This window comes from Triturus cristatus, chromosome 4_2 (assembly GCF_964204655.1).
Source record: "Triturus cristatus chromosome 4_2, aTriCri1.1, whole genome shotgun sequence".
NCBI classification, from domain to species: Eukaryota; Metazoa; Chordata; class Amphibia; order Caudata; family Salamandridae; genus Triturus; species Triturus cristatus.
This window is the reverse complement of record NC_140586.1, coordinates 79763535-79785101: the sequence shown is the minus strand read 5'-3', so window position 1 is coordinate 79785101 and position 21567 is coordinate 79763535. Positions and strand designations below refer to the sequence as shown.

General features: G+C 45.7%; 1 protein-coding gene across 1 annotated transcript; it reads left to right on the top strand.

Moving 5' to 3' along the window:
• Positions 1-13700: 13700 nt before the first annotated feature.
• Positions 13701-19149, top strand: DAND5 (DAN domain BMP antagonist family member 5). The gene is made up of 2 exons (XM_085600035.1): positions 13701-14329; positions 16919-19149. The coding sequence occupies exons 1-2, from the start codon at positions 13805-13807 to the stop codon at positions 17195-17197; spliced, it is 804 nt and encodes a 267-aa protein (XP_085456161.1). The 5' UTR covers positions 13701-13804; the 3' UTR covers positions 17198-19149.
• The last annotated feature ends 2418 nt before the right edge of the window (positions 19150-21567 follow it).

Genomic DNA, 21567 nt, shown 5'->3' with positions numbered 1-21567 from the left:
AAAGGAAATATGAACATGTTGCGGTGGCCAACAAAACAAGCGCGCGCGCCTCAAATATCCGTTAAAATCCTGCACAAATAGCTCACTACAACAAAATAAAACGGCGGAAACTTATACACAGGGATCCCTGCTTCCCAAACCTGCGGACTGAACTGTGGTGAGGACGGCTAAACAGAAACAGCATTGCGGAACTGGCCCGGCTCCCCTGACATCGCCTCAGGCCGTGAGAAGCAACTTTACGCAAGTCCGAGGCCTTGGCGAGTGGAGAAGGCCCAGTGAGGCGCAGTCTCTCGGGCGGAAGCCCACTGAGCATGCTGGAGTTTGAAAATAAGCGTGAACGTGGGGAGACCGGTTGCCGACAAGGAACACCAGGGAGAGCAGGAGGTGAGCGTGTGAGTGGTGCGCGCGCTGGTGAGAGCAGTCTGCTCTTTTTCGAAGCACATACTCATGCTTGTGGCGCGCCCCTGCGCGCTCCCGCAAGGTGTATGCCGCCACAAGCACGAGTATGTGCTTCGAAAACGAGCTGAACGACGGCTAAAGGTCTCCTAATGCAGCGCATGCGCACTGCGTAGGCGAGACCTAAAAATACCACTTATGCTCCTCTTTGGAACTTGCTGGGGTAGGCAGTAGAAGCGCAGATCCTTCCGGCATTGCATGATGAACAGATTTGGATTACTTTTTGGTTCTATTTTAGTTTACACTCCACTGAACAAGGTGCATGAGACACCTTCAAAACACTGGTTTGCTCATCTTTACCCCCAAGAGCAGTCAGAGCTTCTAGATGTTCCTCGTGCCAGGAGCTCAGCTGATTCTCCTCCTGAGCAGTCTCATCTCCTGCAATACCAGGCACTCTCCTTCCCTCACTTAGCAGGCAGGCAAACTTCTAGGTATTAGGCAGACCTTCAGCTTCTCAAGCAAGTTGTGCAGACTTTAAGTGGTGTCCCTCACCTCTCGGAAATTGGTTATTTTGCAGACACCAGCCCTGATCACAGAGCAGCTCTTCAAGTATTTTGCAGAGCACTTGCTTCATTGCTCAATAAGAACTTGAAACAGGAACCTTATGGGGTGGTTTGAATCTCACTTTTATACACCTGCTCTGGACAGTGAATATGGATTCACTGTCTGAGGTTTCTGAACTGGTTTGGGTTGGTTCCCTTTCAGATGTCATATTCTAGCTGCTCCTTAGGCACTGCCGATGTGCAATGTAATGATTGTCACAGCTGGTAGCTGTGGTGGTGCTGGCTCCACACAGGAGTATCCAAACAAATGGCACAATGAAGTGGGATATTGTTCTCCCTGGCTGTCTCCAGTTTACTGATCCACTGATCAGGGACAGACAAAAGGGCAGTCACTGCCTATAAACTTCCTCAACAGAAACTGCAGTCCCAACCCTTATCCCTATCATCTAACAAGTGACAGTGCTCAAGACTGTTAAGCAGCAGCCCTTCGCTAAGCAGGTCTCCCGTCCCTTGCTGGTCTTAGAATATAGAGGAGAGATAGATGAAGAGTTGTAAGACAATTGTATGTGAGTGAGCTGTAAAGACCCCTCTGCCCACTTAAATCAGTTTTGAGTTTAGACACTAATTTACTGACTCAAAATCTCCCATAGAATTTGGTGCAGAAGGGTGCTTTAAATAACAGAGCCTCGTACGAACTTGTGCTCCTACCTAGAAGTGTGATCACTTTTATTAACTTATCTTTATCAGCAAGCCTCCTTCTAACCTATTACCTTCCATCTCTCTCAACCCCCTTAAGGATTGTTTGATGTAAAAGGTACTAGCCGCCTTAACAATTGTTTGATGTACAAAATGCTAGTAAAATCTTGTATCCCTGCTTTCCTGGAGAAGAAAGCCAGGACTGTATGTGCCTGCTTGAATAAGCTGAGGGCCTTGGCTAACCCTGATAACGCAAAACAACATTAACCCACTAATCAAGCTTGAACAACCATTACCCCACAGTCCCCCATGAAGCTATGAAGCTCAAGTAGTAATCAAAGCAGTGCTTAATTTGAACTGGTGGTTTCCTGTGCTCTGCACCGGTACTTAATTGTCAAACCTGGCACTTATGACAGTCTGCCACATGGTGGTGCCGTCTATCTAATTTAGAGATGAGAACAACAACAGTTGTTCGTTAACCCCTTCGATGCGGCGCCGATTCCCGCTCAGCGCTGACCGTTACTTGCGCGGGCGTGGTCATGACGGAACGGTTCCGTCATGAGCACAGCTCAACCGACGCTCATGACGGAACCGTTCCGTCATGAGCGCTGAAGGGGTTAAATATACATTAAAAATGACTAATTCTTACACATACACCATTCTTATAGCTTTATAGACCTGGAATAATATTCCCATGCAGGAAAGTGGAATTGTGGCTGGGAAGATAGTTAGTTTTACACCTTTGTGTGACATAGATTGGTGTGATATTTTTGATGGGGAGTGTAGGAAGCTTGCTCTGTATATACTATACCAAAGTAAGGTAGAGTGTGCACAGAGTCCAGTGGATCCCCAAAGGCTTACAGAGGTGAAAGTAGAAAATACCTTACTCTCTGTTTGTGGTAGTGTGGGCGCGCAGTTAAGCATTTATTGTACACACTCAGGCAAGAAATGATGTCACACCCTCTGACTGAACTCAGACCAATTGTTTGTATCAAAAATATTTCTTTAGTCGTATTTTATTTTTTAGAACCCAGCAGGACTTGGTACAGGTAAATATAGTTGTATTTTCACCGACAGGTTGATAAGTATATGCAAGCTGAATGAAATTGACTTTGTTACAGATTGATATAACGTTTAAAAACAGTTGTAATTACTTTGTGATTACTTTTGATTATTTTGTGATTACTTTAGAGATTACTTTTTCTATTCAGTGTGGTATGCCTAGATATCACACTGGGACACTTCCTAGACAAAGGTAAGTAAAGCACTTTGACATTAAAACACAGTTTCTTATGTTTCCATACAAACACAACTCAACACAGAACGTTTTCAGAGGAAAAACAGTCAATGCAATCCTATGGAGAAAATGTGGTTATCGGTTTGCATGTAAGCAATCGGTCTTTAGAGTTGAGCTTCTGGGGTTAGAACAAGGGTTTCTCCTGGGTTAAGTATGCACTCAAAGAGCACCCTCTGCGGCACTAGGGTGCCTGGGTGCAGAGTGCTGAGGCCCAATGTTAGCCTATGGGGTAAGGGGGTCATCTTTTAGGTGTCTGCTCATGGGCAAGCCACTGGGTTGAGGGATCAAAGCTCCTTGGGTTAAGCTCAGGGCACAGGGGGTTCCCAGTTAGCACACAACGTGCACCCAAAGCGGCACGGGGTGGGCAATTGCAGGATGCTGGATTGACATCGGGTGCCCTGTTGTTTTCAATGTGAGATCTGCGGTTGGAACATAGATTGCAGACCTGGGCACGGAGGTTTCCTGGAGGCGACCACCGGTCGGAGGGATACATTGGGATGCAGGGGGATGCCCAGAAACCGTCAGTTGGGCCACCGCAGGCCTTGGGGCGTTGGGTGCAGGGGTGTCATTAGGCATCAGGTTTCCTTACCAGCTCCGGTTGGGGGGACCCTCCAGATAGAGGTTGCAGGAGTCGTCGGGAGGCTTGAGGTAGGTCAAGGATCAAGGGATCCCAGGTCAGGATCGGTGGGGGGACCTCATCGTGGTGTTGGGGCACTCAAACTCAGGTCATGGGTGTCGGGTGCAATGTGGTGCAGACTCACGGATTCGGCCGTAGCTAGAGTCTGGTTCTAGAGCAAGTCCGGTGCTCACGGGAGACAAAGTCTTTGCAGGGAAGGCAAGGCAGGTCTTCCGGGTTCTGGGGGGCTGCTGGCTGCAGGACACAACGGGATTCAACTGGAGCAGGTCGAGATCGTGACAGGCAGGTAGGTTCTGAGACCAAGGCAGCTGGTGTTCTCCTCTTCTTCCTTTCTAGTCTGAGAAGGCAAGGTTCGGGGTTGCCCTTAAATACTAAATTTAGGGGTGTTTCAGGTAAGAACAGGTTGCGACTAATGGGTCGCTTCCTTGGGGTGGATAAGCCTCTCTCTGGTTGGCTGGGTCCCCCCATTTTCAAGATGGCATGGACTAAGAATTGTGCTTCGCCTCGCCTCCTCCACCTGATGGGTGGAGTTGGCAAAGGTGGGCACACCTCTCCTCCTATCTTGGTTTTCCAGCTGTTTCTCCCTCCCAAAGTAGGGGTTAGAACCGGTGGGGGCAGTTGCTGGAAGTAGCAAATGGCTGGGTCAGCTCACAAAGACGGCAAGCCTTTGAAGTTTCCCCTTTGTGGACCCTGACCATCCTGGTGGAGGAGGCTTGGCACCTCTGCCCAGTATGTGCTTTGTTTCAGGACCCCGAGAGTGGGAGGCTCTCGAACCAGGGATCCAGAGACATGTCAGGGGGTGGCAGTTGGCAAGCAGCCACCCAGCCAGTAAACTAGTGTTAGGCCATCTTTCAGGGGCATCTCTAAGATGCCCTCCGAGTGCATTTGGCATTAAGTCCCACACTGGCATCAGTGTGGATCTTATGGGTTGAGAAGTTTGATACCAAACTTGCCAGAATTCAGTAAAGCCATTATGGTGCTGTGGAGTTCGTAATAACAAACGATCAGAACTTATACTCTTTATGGCTTTACTGCAATTACAATGTCTAAGAATGGACTTAGACACTGTAGGGGTACAGGGCTCATGCACCTGCACCCTCACCAGTTGTATAGTGCATGTCGACTCTTTACTGTTCTATACACCGAAACATGCAGAGAGAGAGAGAGAGAGTGAGTGTGTGTGTGTGCGTGCGTGTGTGTGTGTGTTTTAAGGTAAAGGGCTTCTAAGGGTGGCACAATATATGCTGTAGGCCTTAGAGGCCGTCCCTGGTCACGATGCCCTTGGTACCCATGGTACCTTTTACAAGGGACTTACAAGTGACCAGAGAGGTGCCAATTAGGGGTGCAAATATACAGTTTAGGGAAAGAACACCAAATCTTGATACTTGATTAGCAGGAACCCAGGGCACACTTATTCAAAGAGCATCAAACATCCGGCAAAAAGAGGGGGCAGCCATGCAAAAAGGGGTACTTTCCTAAAGGGAGGTATTGTGTATCACAGAAAAATGCCGACATTACTTTCACTTTAAAAAGTACTGACACATGAAGATTTCTACTCGGTGTATTGTTTTTTTTTTTTCCAAACATATTTTTATTGACATTTTACGTTTACAGTGACATTTTGCATCATATAACGATTCTTCAGAGCAAATTTACTTGTATTTATATCATAATGCTTTGTTATTCGCGCCGTGAGTAGTCAAGTGTCTTGTCACTATTGAGATCTTTCTACGGAGAATTGCTAAATTTAACTGGGGGGAAAGAAAACTGGGGGGGTGTTCATGGAATTCTGTGTACAGGTGTCAGATGAGGTCTTAGGGCGGCATGTGTCTCGGTGAACAGTGGTTCCGCAAGTTTCCAGGGTGGTGTATTGTCGTAATGTTTGTGGCGTCAAGTGAACATTACGGATTTAAAACAGCATTTTGTTTATGTTCAATGCCTAATGTTGGCCCTGTGAACGTGTCAAATAAAAAGGGGTCTTCTTTGGAGGTCAGTGATGAGGTAGAGCAGCTGCATAGCAGGAAAGATGGCCTCCATGGCAGCACAGGACATGTGAATGTGCATAGAGATGAGTTTTGAAATTATATACCTCCCTTTCTGCTGCTTCTTGCATGGAGGTGGGACGTCACACTTCCGCCGGCTGTGATGAAACTTGGAATGGGGCGGGTGGTTGGAGTGGCAGTCGGAGGCTCATTGGTCCTCTCCACCATCTGGGAGGTCGTAGAAAGCCGGCTGTTGCGCCGCGGGCCATGGTTCAGCCCGCGGCGCTGCCCACTTCATCACCGCCGGCTGCAGTGCAGCCTGCGACTCCCCCATGGTGCCTCCTTCTTCTCGGGTGCATTGCGGTGCTGCACAGCGGCCCGTTGTCCCAGCATTGCAGTTACACTCCACGACGCTTATGTCTAGTCGGGCACTCCGCAGCACCACGCAGCGGACTGTTAATGCTCATTAACCTCTTCGCTGCCAGGCCTTTTCCCCTCCTGTGCCACGCCCTTTTTTGGCTATTTTGGGATAGTGCGCGCTGAGGCCCCTGTAACTTTTTGACCACATAAGGTATCCACGCCAAATTTGCGTCCTTTCCTTCCAACATCATGGGGATTCTAAAGGTACTCAGGGTTTGTGGATTCTCCTAGAGGGGTCACAGAAATGAGCCAAATTACAGCAACATTTTGGGTTTTTTCGGAAAAATTTGAAAAACAGGCTGTAAATGAAAGCTTCTGGGTTTTCCCTGCAAATGTTATCAAAAAAGGGTTTGTTGGGTTGAAATCACCATTTTCCCAGCTTTTCGGGGATACCAGACATTTGTCAGAAAACCAACATTTTTTACACAGTTTTGGCATTTTTCTGGGACGTAGCCTAATTTTGCTATTTTTTGTGCTTTTGACCTCCTTCCAGTTAATGGCAAACATGGGTACAAAAGCAATAATGGATCCTGGAAAGCTATATATTTTTGAGAAGAAGACAAAATTCTGCATTCAGCAAGGGGTCATTTGTGTAGATCCATCAAGGTTTTTTTTTATAGAAACTAACAGTTAAATATAGGATAAATTGAAAATTAGTTGAAAACAAAAGCCTTTTGTGTCAATGTTTTCACCTGTAACTTCTTCTAATTATGACAGCTCTTTGAAAGCAATATACCATTACATCCGCTGGACATTACGGGTTGTGGGGATATATAGGACTTGTAGGTTCACCAAGAACACGACGAACCCAGAGCCAAAAACTGAGCAGCAACTTGCAATGGTTTTTTATTATGTACCGGGTATATAGTAATTATTCTGTAAAAATGTGTACATGGAAAAATCGGTATGAAAGACACCTATGTATTTCTGAAATGGGAACAAATTATAGAGTTTAGAAACAGTAGATATTTGCACATTTCTGAAATTGGGAATACTCATACTAGCATGAGAATGATCAGTCATTTTTTGGAATGACTTCTTTTTTACACAATATCTTTCATTTGGAAGGCAGAAATGCATCGAAAGTCAATAGATAATAACAGTTCCTTTACAAAACTGAATTACCCTAAGTCTCCCGATAAAAATGGTACCTCACTTGTGTGGGTAGGCATAGTTCCCGCAACAGGAAACGGCGCAAAACGCAACGTGGTCACAACTCAATATCGCAGTGAAAATTTCCCTTTTTTGGCAAAGTGCCTAGCTCTAGTTTTTGAACCCTAGCTCTACGGGCACCTTGGGAAACCTAGCAAACCTATACATTTTTGAGAACTAGACACCCAGGGGAATCCAGGATGGGGTGACTTGACTGCCTCCCACCAGGGTCTGTTACCCAGAATCCCTTGCAAACCTAAAAAATTGACAAAAAAAACACATTTTCCCCACATTTCTGTGGTGGAAAGTTCCGGAATCTGCGTGGATCCACAAATTTCCACCCACCCCGCGTTCCCCAAAGTCTTACGTGAAAAACGGTACCTCACTTGTGTGGGTCGGCCTAGTGCCCGCGACAGGAAACGGCGCAAAACGCAACGTGGTCACACCTCAATTTCGCAGTGAAAAATGACCCTTTTTTGGCAAAATGTCTAGCTGTAGTTTTTGAACCCTAGCTCTGCGGGCACCTTGGGTAACCTAGCAAACCTATACATTTTTGAAAACTAGACACCCAGGGGAATCCAGGATGGGGTGACTTGACTGCCTCCCACCAGGGTCTGTTACCCAGAATCCCTTGCAAGCCTAAACAATTGACAAAAAAAAAATATTTTCCACACATTTCTGTGGTGGAAAGTTCCGGAATCTGCGTGGATCCACAAATTTCCACCCATCCCGGGTTCCCCAAAGTCTTACGAGAAAAACGGTACCTCACTTGTGTGGGTCGGCCTAGTGCCCGCGACAGGAAACGGTGCAAAACGCAACGTGGTCACACCTCAATTTCGCAGTGAAAAATGACCCTTTTTTGGCAAAATGTCTAGCTGTAGTTTTTGAACTCTAGCTCTGCGGGCACCTTGGGAAACCTAGCAAACCTATACATTTTTGAAAACTAGACACCCGTGTGCTTCCAGGGACGCATGGCTTGCGTGGATCCCCCAACGTTTCCTTACCCAGAATCCCCTGCAAACCTCAATTTTAGCTGAAAAAATCAAATTTTTCACACATTTTTGTGTGGAAAAGTTGAGGCATCACCGGGCTGACACAAATTTCCTACCACCCAGCATTCCCCCGGGTCTCCCGATAAAAACGGTGCCTCACTCGTGTGGGAGGCCCAAGAACCCGCGACTGGCAAGGCCCCAAAATGTATTGAGGCGACATGAAAATTGCCTACCTCAAAACGACCTGGTTTCGCAAGGGGGGTCACCTGGGTTTTTGGCCCGGTGCTCGGCGGCCACCAAGGGGAACCTACCAAACCCACACATTTCTGAAAACTAGACACCCGGGGGATTCCAGGGAGGTATGGCTTGCGTGGATCCCCCAACGTTTCCTTACCCAGAATGCCCTGCAAACCTCAAATTTAGCTGAAAAAATCACCTTTTTCACACATTTTTGTGTGGGAAAGTTGTGGCATCACCGGGCTGACACAAATGTTCTACCACCCAGCGTTCCCCCGGGTCTCCCGATAAAAACGGTGCCTCACTCGTGTGGGAGGCCCAAGTACCCGCGACAGGCAAGGGCCCACAACGTATTGAGGCAACATGAAAATTGCCTACCTCAAAACGACCTTGTTTTGCAAGGGGGGGTCACCTGGGTTTTTGGCTCGGTGCTCGGCGGCCACCTAGGGGAACCTACCAAACCCACACATTTCTGAAAACTAGGCATCCGGGGGATTCCAGGGAGGTATGGTTTGCGTGGATCCCCCAACGTTTCCTTACCCAGAATGCCCTGAAAACCTCAAATTTAGCTGAAAAAATCACCTTTTTCACACATTTTTGTTTGGGAAAGTTGTGGCATCACCGGGCTGACACAAATTTCCTACCACCCAGCGTTCCCCCGAGTCTCCCGATGAAAACGGTGCCTCACTCATGTGGGAGGCCCAAGTACCCCCGACAGGCAAGGACCCACAACGTATTGAGGCAACATGAAAATTGCCTACCTCAAAACGACCTGGTTTTGCAAGGGGGGTCACCTGGGTTTTTGGCCCCGTGCTCGGTGGCCACCTAGGGGAACATACCAAACTCACACATTTCTGAAAACTAGACACCCGGGGGATTCCAGTGAAGTATGGCTTGCGTGGATCCCCCAACGTTTCCTTACCCAGAATGCCCTGCAAACCTCAAATTTAGCTGAAAAAATCACCTTTTTCACACTTTTTTTGTGTGGGAAAGTTGTGGCATCACCGGGCTGACACAAATTTTCTACCACCCAGCGTTCCCCCGGGTCTCCCGATAAAAACGGTGCCTCACTCGTGTGGGAGGCCCAAGTACCCGCGACAGGCAAGGGCCCACAACGTATTGAGGCAACATGAAAATTGCCTACCTCAAAACGACCTGGTTTTGCAAGGGGGGTCACCTGGGTTTTTGGCTCGGTGCTCGGCGGCCACCTAGGGGAACCTACCAAACCCACACATTTCTAAAAACTAGACATCCGGGGGATTCCAGGGAGGTATGGTTTGCGTGGATCCCCCAACGTTTCCTTACCCAGAATGCCCTGAAAACCTCAAACTTAGCTGAAAAAATCACCTTTTTTCACACATTTTTGTGTGGGAAAGTTGTGGCATCACTGGGCTGACACAAATTTTCTACCACCCAGCGTTCCCCCGGGTCTCCCGATAAAAACGGTGCCTCACTCGTGTGGGAGGCCCAAGTACCCGCGACAGGCAAGGGCCCACAACGTATTGAGGCAACATGAAAATTGCCTACCTCAAAACGACCTGGTTTTGCAAAGGGGGTCACCTGGGTTTTTGGCTCGGTGCTCGGCGGCCACCTAGGGGAACCTACCAAACCCATACATTTCTGAAAACTAGACATCCGGGGGATCCCAGGGAGGTATGGTTTGCGTGGATCCCCCAACGTTTCCTTACCCAGAATGCCCTGAAAACCTCAAATTTTGCTGAAAAAAACACCTTTTTCACACATTTTTGTGTGGGAAAGTTGTGGCATCACCGGGCTGACACAAATTTCCTACCACCCAGCGTTCCCCCAGGTCTCCCGATAAAAACGGTGCCTCACTCGTGTGGGAGGCCCAAGTACCCGCGACAGGCAAGGCCCCAAAACGTATTGAGGTGACATGAAAATTGCCTACCTCAAAACGACCTGGTTTTGCAAGGGGGGTCACCTGGGTTTTTGGTCCGGTGCTCGGCGGCCACCTAGGGGAACCTACCAAACCCACACATTTCTGAAAACTAGACACCCGGGGGATTCCAAGGAGGTATGGTTTGCATGGATCCCCATCGTTTCCTTACCCAGAATGCCCTCCAAACCTCAAATTTAGCTGAAAAAATCACCTTTTTCACACATTTTTGTGTGGGAAAGTTGTGGCATCACCGGGCTGACACAAATTTCCTACCACCCAGCGTTCCCCCAGGTCTCCCGATAAAAACGGTGCCTCACTCGTGTGGGAGGTCCAAGTACCCGTGACAGGCAAGGCCCCAAAACGTATTGAGGCGACATGAAAATTGCCTACCTCAAAGTATGAGAACCAACCAAACTGAAAAGAACCACGTTCCTTAGATCCAACGGTGTCAAAGTCAATCCAAATGGCATAAAGACACGTTGTGCGGCAATCTCTCTTCCAATGCCCACTAAAAGATGATTGTACAGCTTTGAAAACACCACAGCTGTTAAACTTGTTGGCTCCAAAAATAACACCAATAAAAATCGACACACCACTGCTGGCATTCTCTGTGGTGGAGAATAGTCCTTAGATGAATTGGTGGGAGTAAAGTACTCCTACAAATTGGTACATTGTTAGGAAATTGTAAAAGAAGTACATCCAGGTTGGGCCGTCCGGTGTGAAGGTGCTCAAGATCACATAAGCAGTTACAGAAGCAGGAACTCCCAATACATTAAACCAATGAAGTACCAGCAGGTTGGGGCTATCCGGTGTGAAGGTGCTCAAGATCACACAAGCAGTTACAGAAGCAGAAACTCCTAATAAATTATACCAATGAAGTACAAGCAGGTTGGGGCTGTCCGGTGAAAGAGACACTGGTGGGGCTGGCACGCCTTGAACTTCAGACTGAAGGTTTCTTCTTACACTCTGTAGGTTTCCTTTAGAGGATGTAGCCTTACGGCTAGAGCGGTCAACCTCGAAGCTGGGGAACCGGGTTCGAGTCTCGGCAACGACGATCAACATCCTGTGATTCTGGGAAAATCACTTAATCTCCCCGTGCCTAACAAAAATGAATGTGTCCTTCTGTAACGAAACTGGGGCTATGTAAAGCGCTCTGATACCTGATGTCTCGGGTCTAGTTTGCGCTATATAAAACTCCCCAAAAAAATTACTTGTTTCAAAGTCCTTTGTTTTTTAAAACACACGTAGTTTTGTTTCAAGAATCGTTGCCAAAAATCTGTAGTGATGAAGTCTGTAGTAACGAAGTCCGTAGCCAGGATGTAGTTTCAAGTGGATTTATTGAGACCAGTTACACGTAGATAAGTAGTAGTGATACAGCCCCACCAGGAGCAGTCTGCCTGCTGCTCAGCCCATACTCCACCTGACACACTCAAGCATCCAGGCACCCAAACATTCCATTCAAGACTCCCACACCAACATTCCATGCATCACATTCACACTGGCTGAGCAGCTAGGGAGTAAGTAACCAGATACATACAACCCAGGTTACTACACAGTTTATGGAGATTTTGCTCATTTTTGTTCCAGCCAAGACATTAAGGGGTAGTACGTTAGTGACTTTTCATTGCAGGTGTTTGGCATCAGTTTCAAATTATATGTAGAGCTTATCGTTTCTCAAAAGTGTGCAGTTTCTGCTATCTCTCATCTTCCAAGCACTTTGTTGCTTAGTTTTACTCACAGGAAAGTGTCAGTCTAAGTGTCACACATTTGGTTGTTAAATGTCACACATAAATACACTGAAACCATGGAAATGACACACATAAGCATTCTGAATACTTGTCAGCTATGCAAAATAAAACTTTGCCCCCAAGCCAAACAAAATCAATCTTCCTTATGCTTTCCTTTGCAATAAAATGGGAAAGTGAGCTACAGGAACTAATAAATAGAGGACATTATAATTTGCCATTAGAAAAAAAATAATTGTTATAACTTTATTCACTTTGGGTTTAATATGTAGCACAATCCTACTAAAAGTAGCTAGGGAGCCCAATTAATAAACTAGGCTGTATATGTAAAGTTTCAGAATTACTAAATGAACAACTAAGAGATACATTTATGGTCACGTGATTATGTAAACCAATAAACAAATACAATAGATAAAAAGAAAGAAATGCCATTAAGTATGATTGCCCCTCTGTAGTTTTAGTTATGATTCCCAGAGGTAGGATTTCCTTGGATTTTTTCTCCCTGGTAACTTTCCACCAGTTTGACAGATCACTACAAACCTTTTCAGACCTGTAGCATTTTCTGCGTTCGTTTTGTGATAATGTATATTTTTGTGGTGAATTGTTAAAGGGGTATAAAGATAAAAGGGGGTCCAAAAACGTGTTTTCCATCAATGCATTTTCTATAGGCTATTGTATTTGATGTAGCACAAAAACGGCTGAATGAATTTCCATGAAATTTGATAGGATTATACATTATGGAGTGCAGATGATCCTTTTGGGGTATTGCAGATAAGTAGGGTATTTTTTGGAGTTATAAGTCATTTAAACTTATTGATATGTATGGCCAGTTACTGTTGTATTGACTGCGAGCGGAACAGTTTGTGTAACGAGGTGTGCTACTTATAATAATTTGAAGGTGCTGGATAGATAGTAAATGAAAGCTATAGCTATTACTTTAGATTTTTTGGAGTTTGGTTTATGTAGGGGAACAAAGATTTTATTATAACTGAGCATTTACCTTAGTTTTTTTCATTGAAAAAAAATATAGATGTATATAAAAAATATATATATATATACACACACACAAAAACACACGCACACATATATAGTTGTTCCGAACGGGTCCACCAAAAACTGTCTGGCCCGGTGCCCCAAAGATTCTTAAGATGACACTGGTTACTCCTGGTACTGAAATACCGTGGAAATAATTTAAGTGCATTGATAGAGCTGAGTATGGTTATCAGTACTGGATTAATACTGGGTTCAGCAGGCAGGGTTGATGCCAAAGCGCAGACAGGGCTTTGTGTGGGTTACAGCACTGTACGAGTTTGCTGTCGACTACAGATGTCCTGCATTGTAAAGTCGCTGCTCCTTTAGTGCCAAGGATGCTCGGCCGCTCAGACAACACTTCAAACATGGGATTTGTACACAAGTCATTGACTCGGGCCCCGTAAAATGAGCCCTTTCTTCCCAGCCAGGTCCAATACACATCCCAGTCTAGCCTGCCAGCCTCCAGCCATCATTAGCATCCACTTCAGCTGTTGTCCTTTGGCCTTTGGAATGTAGATTTAATTAGGGTCTTTCACACCCCTCGTTCAGAACCCGGGCAGTCGCTAAAGATGTGCTAATACCTAGGGTAGCCCCCTCCCATCAGTGTTAGCCATGGACGCTCAGTAGTATATATATAGGTAGCTTCACGCACTTAAAGCACAGCTGACTGCAGGGTTATCAGGTCATAACCTTGGACAATTATATATTTTCGATAAAAAAATTCGACGCAGGCTAGTTTGGCACTTTCGACAGAGATGCTGATGTTTCGGGCTGCGGTTCTGCTGGCGTTCTCATACCTCACGGTTTTGGGGTTCCCTGGAATCCCACGGACTGAGCACGAAGACGAGGAAGCGTCCACGTCTACTGTGGGGCTGGACATCGACGCAGAAGCGGAGAACGTGGAGCCAGTGCGGGGGAATGTGCGCGTGGTGCAGGTGCTACCTGGGGCCTTTGCAGAGTCCCTGCTCTTCAGAAGGGCCAGGGCCGACCTTCCCTCACCATCGCTGGGGCTTCCTCCTGTCCTGCATCGAGCGGCTCCGGGTACAGCCTTCCGCTCACCCTTCCTTATCCCGAGCCGGGCGGCTGCACCGGGCCAGGCCCTGGGGGCGATCGGTAAACTCCATTCCCCTGCGAGGGTGGAAGAGCTGCCAAGTGAGCAGAAGAATGCCCCGGACCTGTGGCGGAGGGTGATCCAAAAAGGGAACCGTGCACAGACAGTGCTGCCTCTTACACAAAGCGACATCTCCAAGTCCTCCTGCAAGGCCATACCGTTCACTCAGGTGAGTGAGGAAAGCTCCGGCCCAGTGGTAGTTGAGGCTCTTAAATGAGGAATCATCTCCACTGCTTATTATTTTTTTTTACCAGAGCTTTGATTTCCCTGCTCTTATTGTGTTGTTTTCAGTCCTTGTGACCTCAGCCCTCTGAAATCTCCCTATCTAGTCAAACCTGGTCACATTACAATTGTTTTAAGTAGGTCTCCCATTATTTGACCTACCTCCACTTTCTCATCTTTTTTCTCCTGCTCATTTCACCCAATTATGATGTACTTCTATGTTAAACTCCCTTGTTAAATTAAAACCCTGGTCCATGGCTTACTTTTTTCATACTCTTCAAATATTTCTTTTAAATTCTTACTGCCCTGTCATATAGTGCAATGCATGGAGCCTTTTGAAGGAGACCCAACTCTCCACACAAGCCTCCATCTGTATTATGTACCCTAGTTTTCTGCCTACTCCTGCCACTTCTTTTCTCCTGATCCTACCACGCTTTTCTATTGCCGCCTGACATCTCGAAGCTATATTTTTTCTTTTCTTTTTTCTAACACATCTCAACCCGGCCATCAATAACTCTGCCCTGTCAGTTCCTGGAATGCCTGGAACGGTTTTAAAGCTGAACTATCTAAAAAAAAAAATTAAGTAAATGAATGTGTGTCTGCGGGCTCCTGTTCTCATCTCTGCCTCCCCAGTCTCCTTCAGGGCCTTCGTAGGTTAGGCTTTCGTTCTTCACGCTGTCTGTCTCTCATATGCTTTTCTTTGTATGAAAGTTGTTATTGGCCTGTGGTTCCCATAACACTTCTGGTGCCTGTCAGTGTTAGGTTTGGTTTGGAAGAGCAGTAACCGAGAGTAACAGAGGTTTGTCGTTACAGTCCCCATCAATATTTAAGAACTTTAGAAAACGAAATGACCGGCTGTTCCTTCCATCTCAGAGTTCCCCCGGAGATTCTTGAGTGACTGATTATACAGTGAGAGAGGCGCTGCAGGGGGGAAACTAATGGATGAGCACCCCCATCCTTGAAAGAGCCAATGTAATACGCTCGTGCAGGCCGCGGCGCTGAAAGAGCCGGTGCTCTGGTCGCCGGGATAGAGGTGAGAGGTGCACTGGCAGAATTCACGGTGCGCCAAGGCAGCACAGAATAGCACCGGGGGGGGGGGGGGGGGGGGGGGGTTCAGGAGTTATGTTTCAGGTGCACGTGCAGAATGAGGTGCGTTCCTGGCACACACCGGAACAGCAAACAGTGTGTGTTGCTGGAATGAACAGGGTAAGGTGCTTGTGGGTACCAGCGGTGGAGTAACAAGTGCAGCTGCCGAGCAGGGCTGAGCCTGTGCACTCATGAATCCGAGCACCCACGGCCAGTCGCGGTCTCAGGACTGCACACGCCTGGTAACATCCCTGCCCGGAGGGGCACAGCGAGCCAAAGTCAAACCACGGACTGTGTGGCTCTCGGACGGGCACATAGGTGGGACAATCGGCAGCGCTGGATGCTAGCTGAGCGCTCTTACTGCATCAATTGGCAGTGGCAAGTATGTTTCTGTTTGATTAGAGATCTGAAGCTCTACATTGCTAGGTGTGAGTAATTCAGTCTGTCAAGAGATCAGAACAGAAACACTATGTACCAGGTGGGAGTAATTCACCCTGTCCACAGATGATGCTCTCCCCAGTCGAGTGAGGGCAGCACAAACCGTTTGTGGATCTCAAGCTGCCCCGTGATGGGTTTCTGTTCACAGTTCTCAAGCTTTCCTCTATCAGTGTGTATAGCCGCAAGTCCTATCCACAGATGTCAGGCTGTGCCAGGCGTGAGTAGCTGATCCCATTCAGGGGTGCCAGGCTCTGTCAGGGGCGAGCAGTTTACCTTTCCTAGATAGTGCAGTCCGTTTCATGTCAAGTAAGCGTGAGTAGCTCTCGCAGTACACATATCTCACACCGTCCCTCGTCAGGTGCGAGGATCTTATCCACGGAACTCGATGTGTCGGGTGTGATTATGTCTCAGTCCCCAGCAGATCTTAAGCTGTCCCACGTGGGCTCGTGATGCTCGCCCAGACACCTATCTGACGCGTTGCCTTGGCGGGTGTGGGTGGCTCACCCAGTCATCCATGTCAGGTGCTAGGTGTTCATCTGGTCTTGCTTTTCATTTGCGCTTCGACACGTGCAGCCTTAAACGTGTGGTGAAAACAAACAAGGTAGGGCCAGAATGTAAAGAAACACACACAGCTGGTTCTCTAGCTCGTACCTGGCATTAGTGAAGGGGAGAGGGTCTTTCGGCTCCTGGACATTTCACCGCGCACGGCCAAAGCACAATTAGTGTGATACACGGGGTATCTCTCTGGCTCTGAGGTAGGCCAGTTGGGTAGAGCGCCAGCGCTGCTTTCTGATCAGATCTTTGGGGGTCACAGAATTGAGTGTCGATGCTTGTTTGCGAGTCTGAGTGTCCTGTAATATCTAGATCTAAAAGTCTCGTGTAAAGAACTTTGGTTATGAATGCTTAGAAGGTTGAAAGGTTACTATCACCCTAGCTCTGTTCACCATATAGCTGGAGCCTCTATGTGCCTCCACATGCACACTTCATGTCGGTATCTTTTTCCCCTAAACAGACAATCTCCAGAGAGGGCTGTGCCTCCGCCAAGATCCAGAACCGATTCTGCTTCGGACAGTGCAGCTCCTTCTACGTCCCGGGCACTCTGACGGGCGCGTCCCGGCCGTGCTCCGGCTGCGCCCCCAGCCGCATCCGCAGAATCACCGTCCCCCTGCATTGCGAGAATGAGGTGCTGGTGCGGGAGGAGGTGGTGACGCTGGTGGAAGAGTGCCAGTGCGAGGCGCAGGGAGAGACGGATGCCCTGCGCCACCTGAGCGCCCTGAGCCTCCAGAGCTGAGTGTCGGGGCTGTGACGTCGACACCTACCGTCTGCTGCGCGGGGTGACCAAGCAACCACAGGGGCGTCGGAAGTTGGAACTGTGCTCCCAAACACGCGCTTGACACCTTTTAACCCTTTTTGACATTTTAGTATTTACTGCCTCTTCCTCTGAAACCCTCTGAATACCCGCCGTATTGTAATATGTTTTAAGCTATTGTGTGTCCCACGGACAGTGCTCTCCAGTGTGCGTCCCCACAGCGACCAGCTCATTCTTTCTAAAAAGGGTTATTTAGTTATTCTTCAGACCTGGCCGATAAATGCAGAATGTTCGCTTTTCCAACAATTTTTGTGCCAAACCTTAAAAAAAGCCAAACACATTACGCAACAATGCACTTTACCACATAAGTGGAACGTCCTTTTGCAGCAGCAGGAAACAATTCCTTTGAAATCAGAAGCTTGACTTTTCACTATTATTGATTGTTGAGAAGTGCCGAGTGTTATTGTTCAAACATGTCTGCTTACTTTTCTGGATGGCAGGAAGCATCAAATATGTAAAAAGTACATGCTTTACTCACACTTTTAATTATCAGGAAATATGACCATGCAAACTTTCCGTTTTTGCCTATAGACATTCAGTCAACTGCAGGCAAAACTGAATATCAAATATTTTAAAACGTTTTTTAATAGCGGGATCAAAGTCTTTTGATGTGGTTAGTTCTGCTGCTGATGTACTTTCCCGGTTTCATACACGTCTCCCAAAGGGGCCACGTCTGTAGCTCTTCTTGAGGACTGGTCCTTGAGAGGGGGTTGGCTTCCAAGCTTTCTGCCTCTGCAAGTCTCTTATCCAAGTGCTGCAGAACATTGGTGGAAGGCGTACGACAAGGAACTGATTCTTAGCACATATTGACGACGAGCACACAAGGTTGCTTTAGGTACACCTGTACATACATTATCGACACGGGGCCTTGATTCGAGTCCTCAAGAATTCCGACAATTCTCTTCCTGGCCGGGGAGGTGGAACTCCAAGTTTGGAAGGAGAACCTGTGGTAGTCTGTGTTTTTCCCCAACTGGCAATCGCTGTTTATTTCTTACTTTTACTTCCTAATTCTACTGCAACATAATGCTAACCTTATGGTGGGTACAAGGAGGGTAGAGTTATGCTCGTGCAGCTCCACCCTGGTGGCTTCACTCATATTTTTTATGGACAGCACACACACAGCTGTATTCATCGTTAGTGGGGCAGGCGCAGTGGCATCAGTGCATGAAGTGTGTGGCGTCCATTGCACAGTTATCATTTACTTGTACTTTCCATCCAGGGTCAGAGAGGCCCATTTTCTTACTTGCAGTAGGGCTCTTGATACTCCTGCAACGCCATTGCACATGCACGAAGGTGTCCCTAACGTGAAATGCACTATTTCCGTCTTTCTAAGCCCCATATACAACTCAGCGAGTGCCATCAAATGTTTACCTGAAGCCAACGTGCTTTTTCTGCCATTCCCCTCACCTGCCTGCCCTTGGGTGTATTTATGTGTCTAACACCTTATTAAATAATTCCCCCCTAGTAGAATATATATCCGCCGGTTTTAGCTTCATATGGCCTTCAGATCATGTGTCTGTGGCTGAACAATCGATGGTACAAATCAGACTTGCAGATTATTATGAGTTTTAGGGATGATATATTTGCATTCACATGTGCCACCAGAATATCCTTTGTGCTGCTTATTGCATCCTGAATTACCCAACCAAGCTCTCATCTTGTGGGTGATGCTGCGTACTACTCCCTCTGTATCCTTCCATCACCTTCCTCATGTCTAAGGATTTCTTTTTGTATAAAATTGTGACGTCACATATTTGTTTACTGTAAAATAGAGATTAATATAATTGTACATATAACAAAATATTGTTTATTTGTAACAACTACTGCATTCTTAGCAGTAGGCCTGAACCAGACTGACTAAATTATGGTCAATAAACGTGTACAAATATATTTTGCTGTCTGTGTCTTTTATATTGCTTTTTATTTTCCAGTATTCAGTTATTGTTTAGCATTTTGCATTAATTCCCATAATGTGGCATTTTCAGATATAATGATGCTGTAGCATTGTTTTTCCAAGAGTGAGCACTTTGAACCAGGAGAAAGATACTGGCCTAAATACAGAAGTTGACCAGTTCGAAGAGTTATCAGTGCCTCCAAAAGTCCTTAGGCCTTTCGCTTCATTCACTTCTCCAATTAAACATGATGGGGGATATATTCACAATACTAAAATTACTGATGAGTACATCACACGCAGGTTTACTCTGACACTTTTGAATAGCTTTACTACTTTTGGCTGTACACCACGTATTAGTGTAAAGTTACTCAAAAGTGTAGGCTTGCATGTCCCCATCTCATTAATTCAGGGATTGGAGCCTAATTTACAAGGGTAAAGTTACTACCTGTAACTTTCACACGTAGGTGGAGGTCTCTGCCACTAGGGCAGAGATCTCCCTATGTTAATGGATTGGGAAAAGTTAAAAAGATTACTAAATTTACAAAATAAATTATTAAACATATTTTATTGTTAAATAATTATGTAAATTAATTTAAAATATTTGTTTGAAATGTATAGCAAAATAAAAAACAATGCTACTGCATTAACTTAATTTATAATTAAATCTTTAATTATTTCTTATATATTAAATGTAAATATTTTGTTAGATTTACAGTTGAAAAAATATCAGTTAAAATATAAAATGTATATTTGTTTGATATATGTTCAGAAATATTCAACGTTTTGTATAGAATATCTTTAAAAAATAATATATATATATGTTTTTATAAATGAAAGTTACATTCATGTTCAAATTGACATACATATGTTTAAATATCAATTCATATTTAAGCTTTATTTATATTTTTTAATTTTTTTTAGAGTTTTATATAGGGCGAACTAGACCCGAAGATATCAGGTATCAGAGCGCTTTACATGAGCACTAGTTTCGTTACAGATGGACACCATCATTTTTGTAAGGCACGGGGAGATTAAGTTATTTGCCCAGAATCGAAGGGTGTTTTGCGTCGTTGCCGAGACTCGAGGTCGACTGCTCTAGCCGTTAGGCTACATCCTCTCCCCAATATATACTTTTTTACATTAAATGAAATGGTTTTAAAAAAAAAAATGTTAAAATAAGTTGATTTAATTGAATGTTAGTTCCTACGGTCCTTTATTCTAAGTCCCTGCCTCTTTATTTGGATTTTAGGATGTTGTAGTACCAGTGGTTGCCCATGTATGGTGCTGGACCTACTCCAGTTCTGAGATGGAGTACATTTACAACTGTTTAGTGTTTTTGTTTTTTTACTGCAGCAACTATAGAAGTATAGTTTTTAAATAACAATGGGCTTACTCTGTTGTAGGTGGGTTTATGTCCTCCCTAAACCCTTCACTTGCCCTGCCTTAACCCATCCTAACTTCTCTGTAAACCCCTCCTTTCGCCTCCCTTCCACCCTCCCATGTGCTTGTAAATATTCCTAATTTTCCAGACACTCTCCCTATCCCTCCCACATTACAACTAAAACTAATACCTACCTACATGCGTGGAAATCTTTGCAGTTGGGGTAGAGATCTCTGTACATAAAATATAGGAGAGGCCATAGCGTAGACCTTTGCACGTACGTCAGTGAATAGCATATTGTAGTATGTGAGTAGTACTATGATTATACTACAAAAGTGTGCTACGAAATTTAGATTGTGAATAGGCCACACATGTGCTGTGACCCTTTGAAAAATGGTTTTATCAGAGACATGAATGTGGATTTGTGTCTGACTCTGCTGCATCTCTACTCTGCACTGCTCTACTTCCCACTTATGGGCTCAGTCCACATTCCTTTGCCTTTCTGATTAAGGATTATTGTGTAATTGTAAATGGTTCAGTATCTGTCAGTGTTGCATCTTTTTCGTCACTAGTAGGTGATTAACACTCCCAATTCATCCCATGATGTGTTGGAAAACCATGCAAGCAAATACCTCAAGCATTCTACCTGAACCAGACTGACTAAATTATGGTCAATAAACGTGTACAATAATATTTTACTTTCTGTGACTTTCAATTTGTACTTTATTTTTAAATATTCGGTTATTGTTTAGCATTTTGCATGAATTCCCTTAATGGGGCATTCTCCAAATATAGCAACACTATAGCGTTATTTTTCCAAGAGCAAACACCTAGCACCAGGAGAAAGAACTTCTAAATACAGAAGTTGAATGGTTTGAAAAGTAATCAGTGCCTCTAAAAGTCCACTAGTCCTGACGTCACTTCAGTCACATAACCACTTAAATATGAATGGGGCTATTCACAATGGTAAAAAAAAAAAATGACGTGTGTTAATCACATGTAAGTGTACTCTAATAC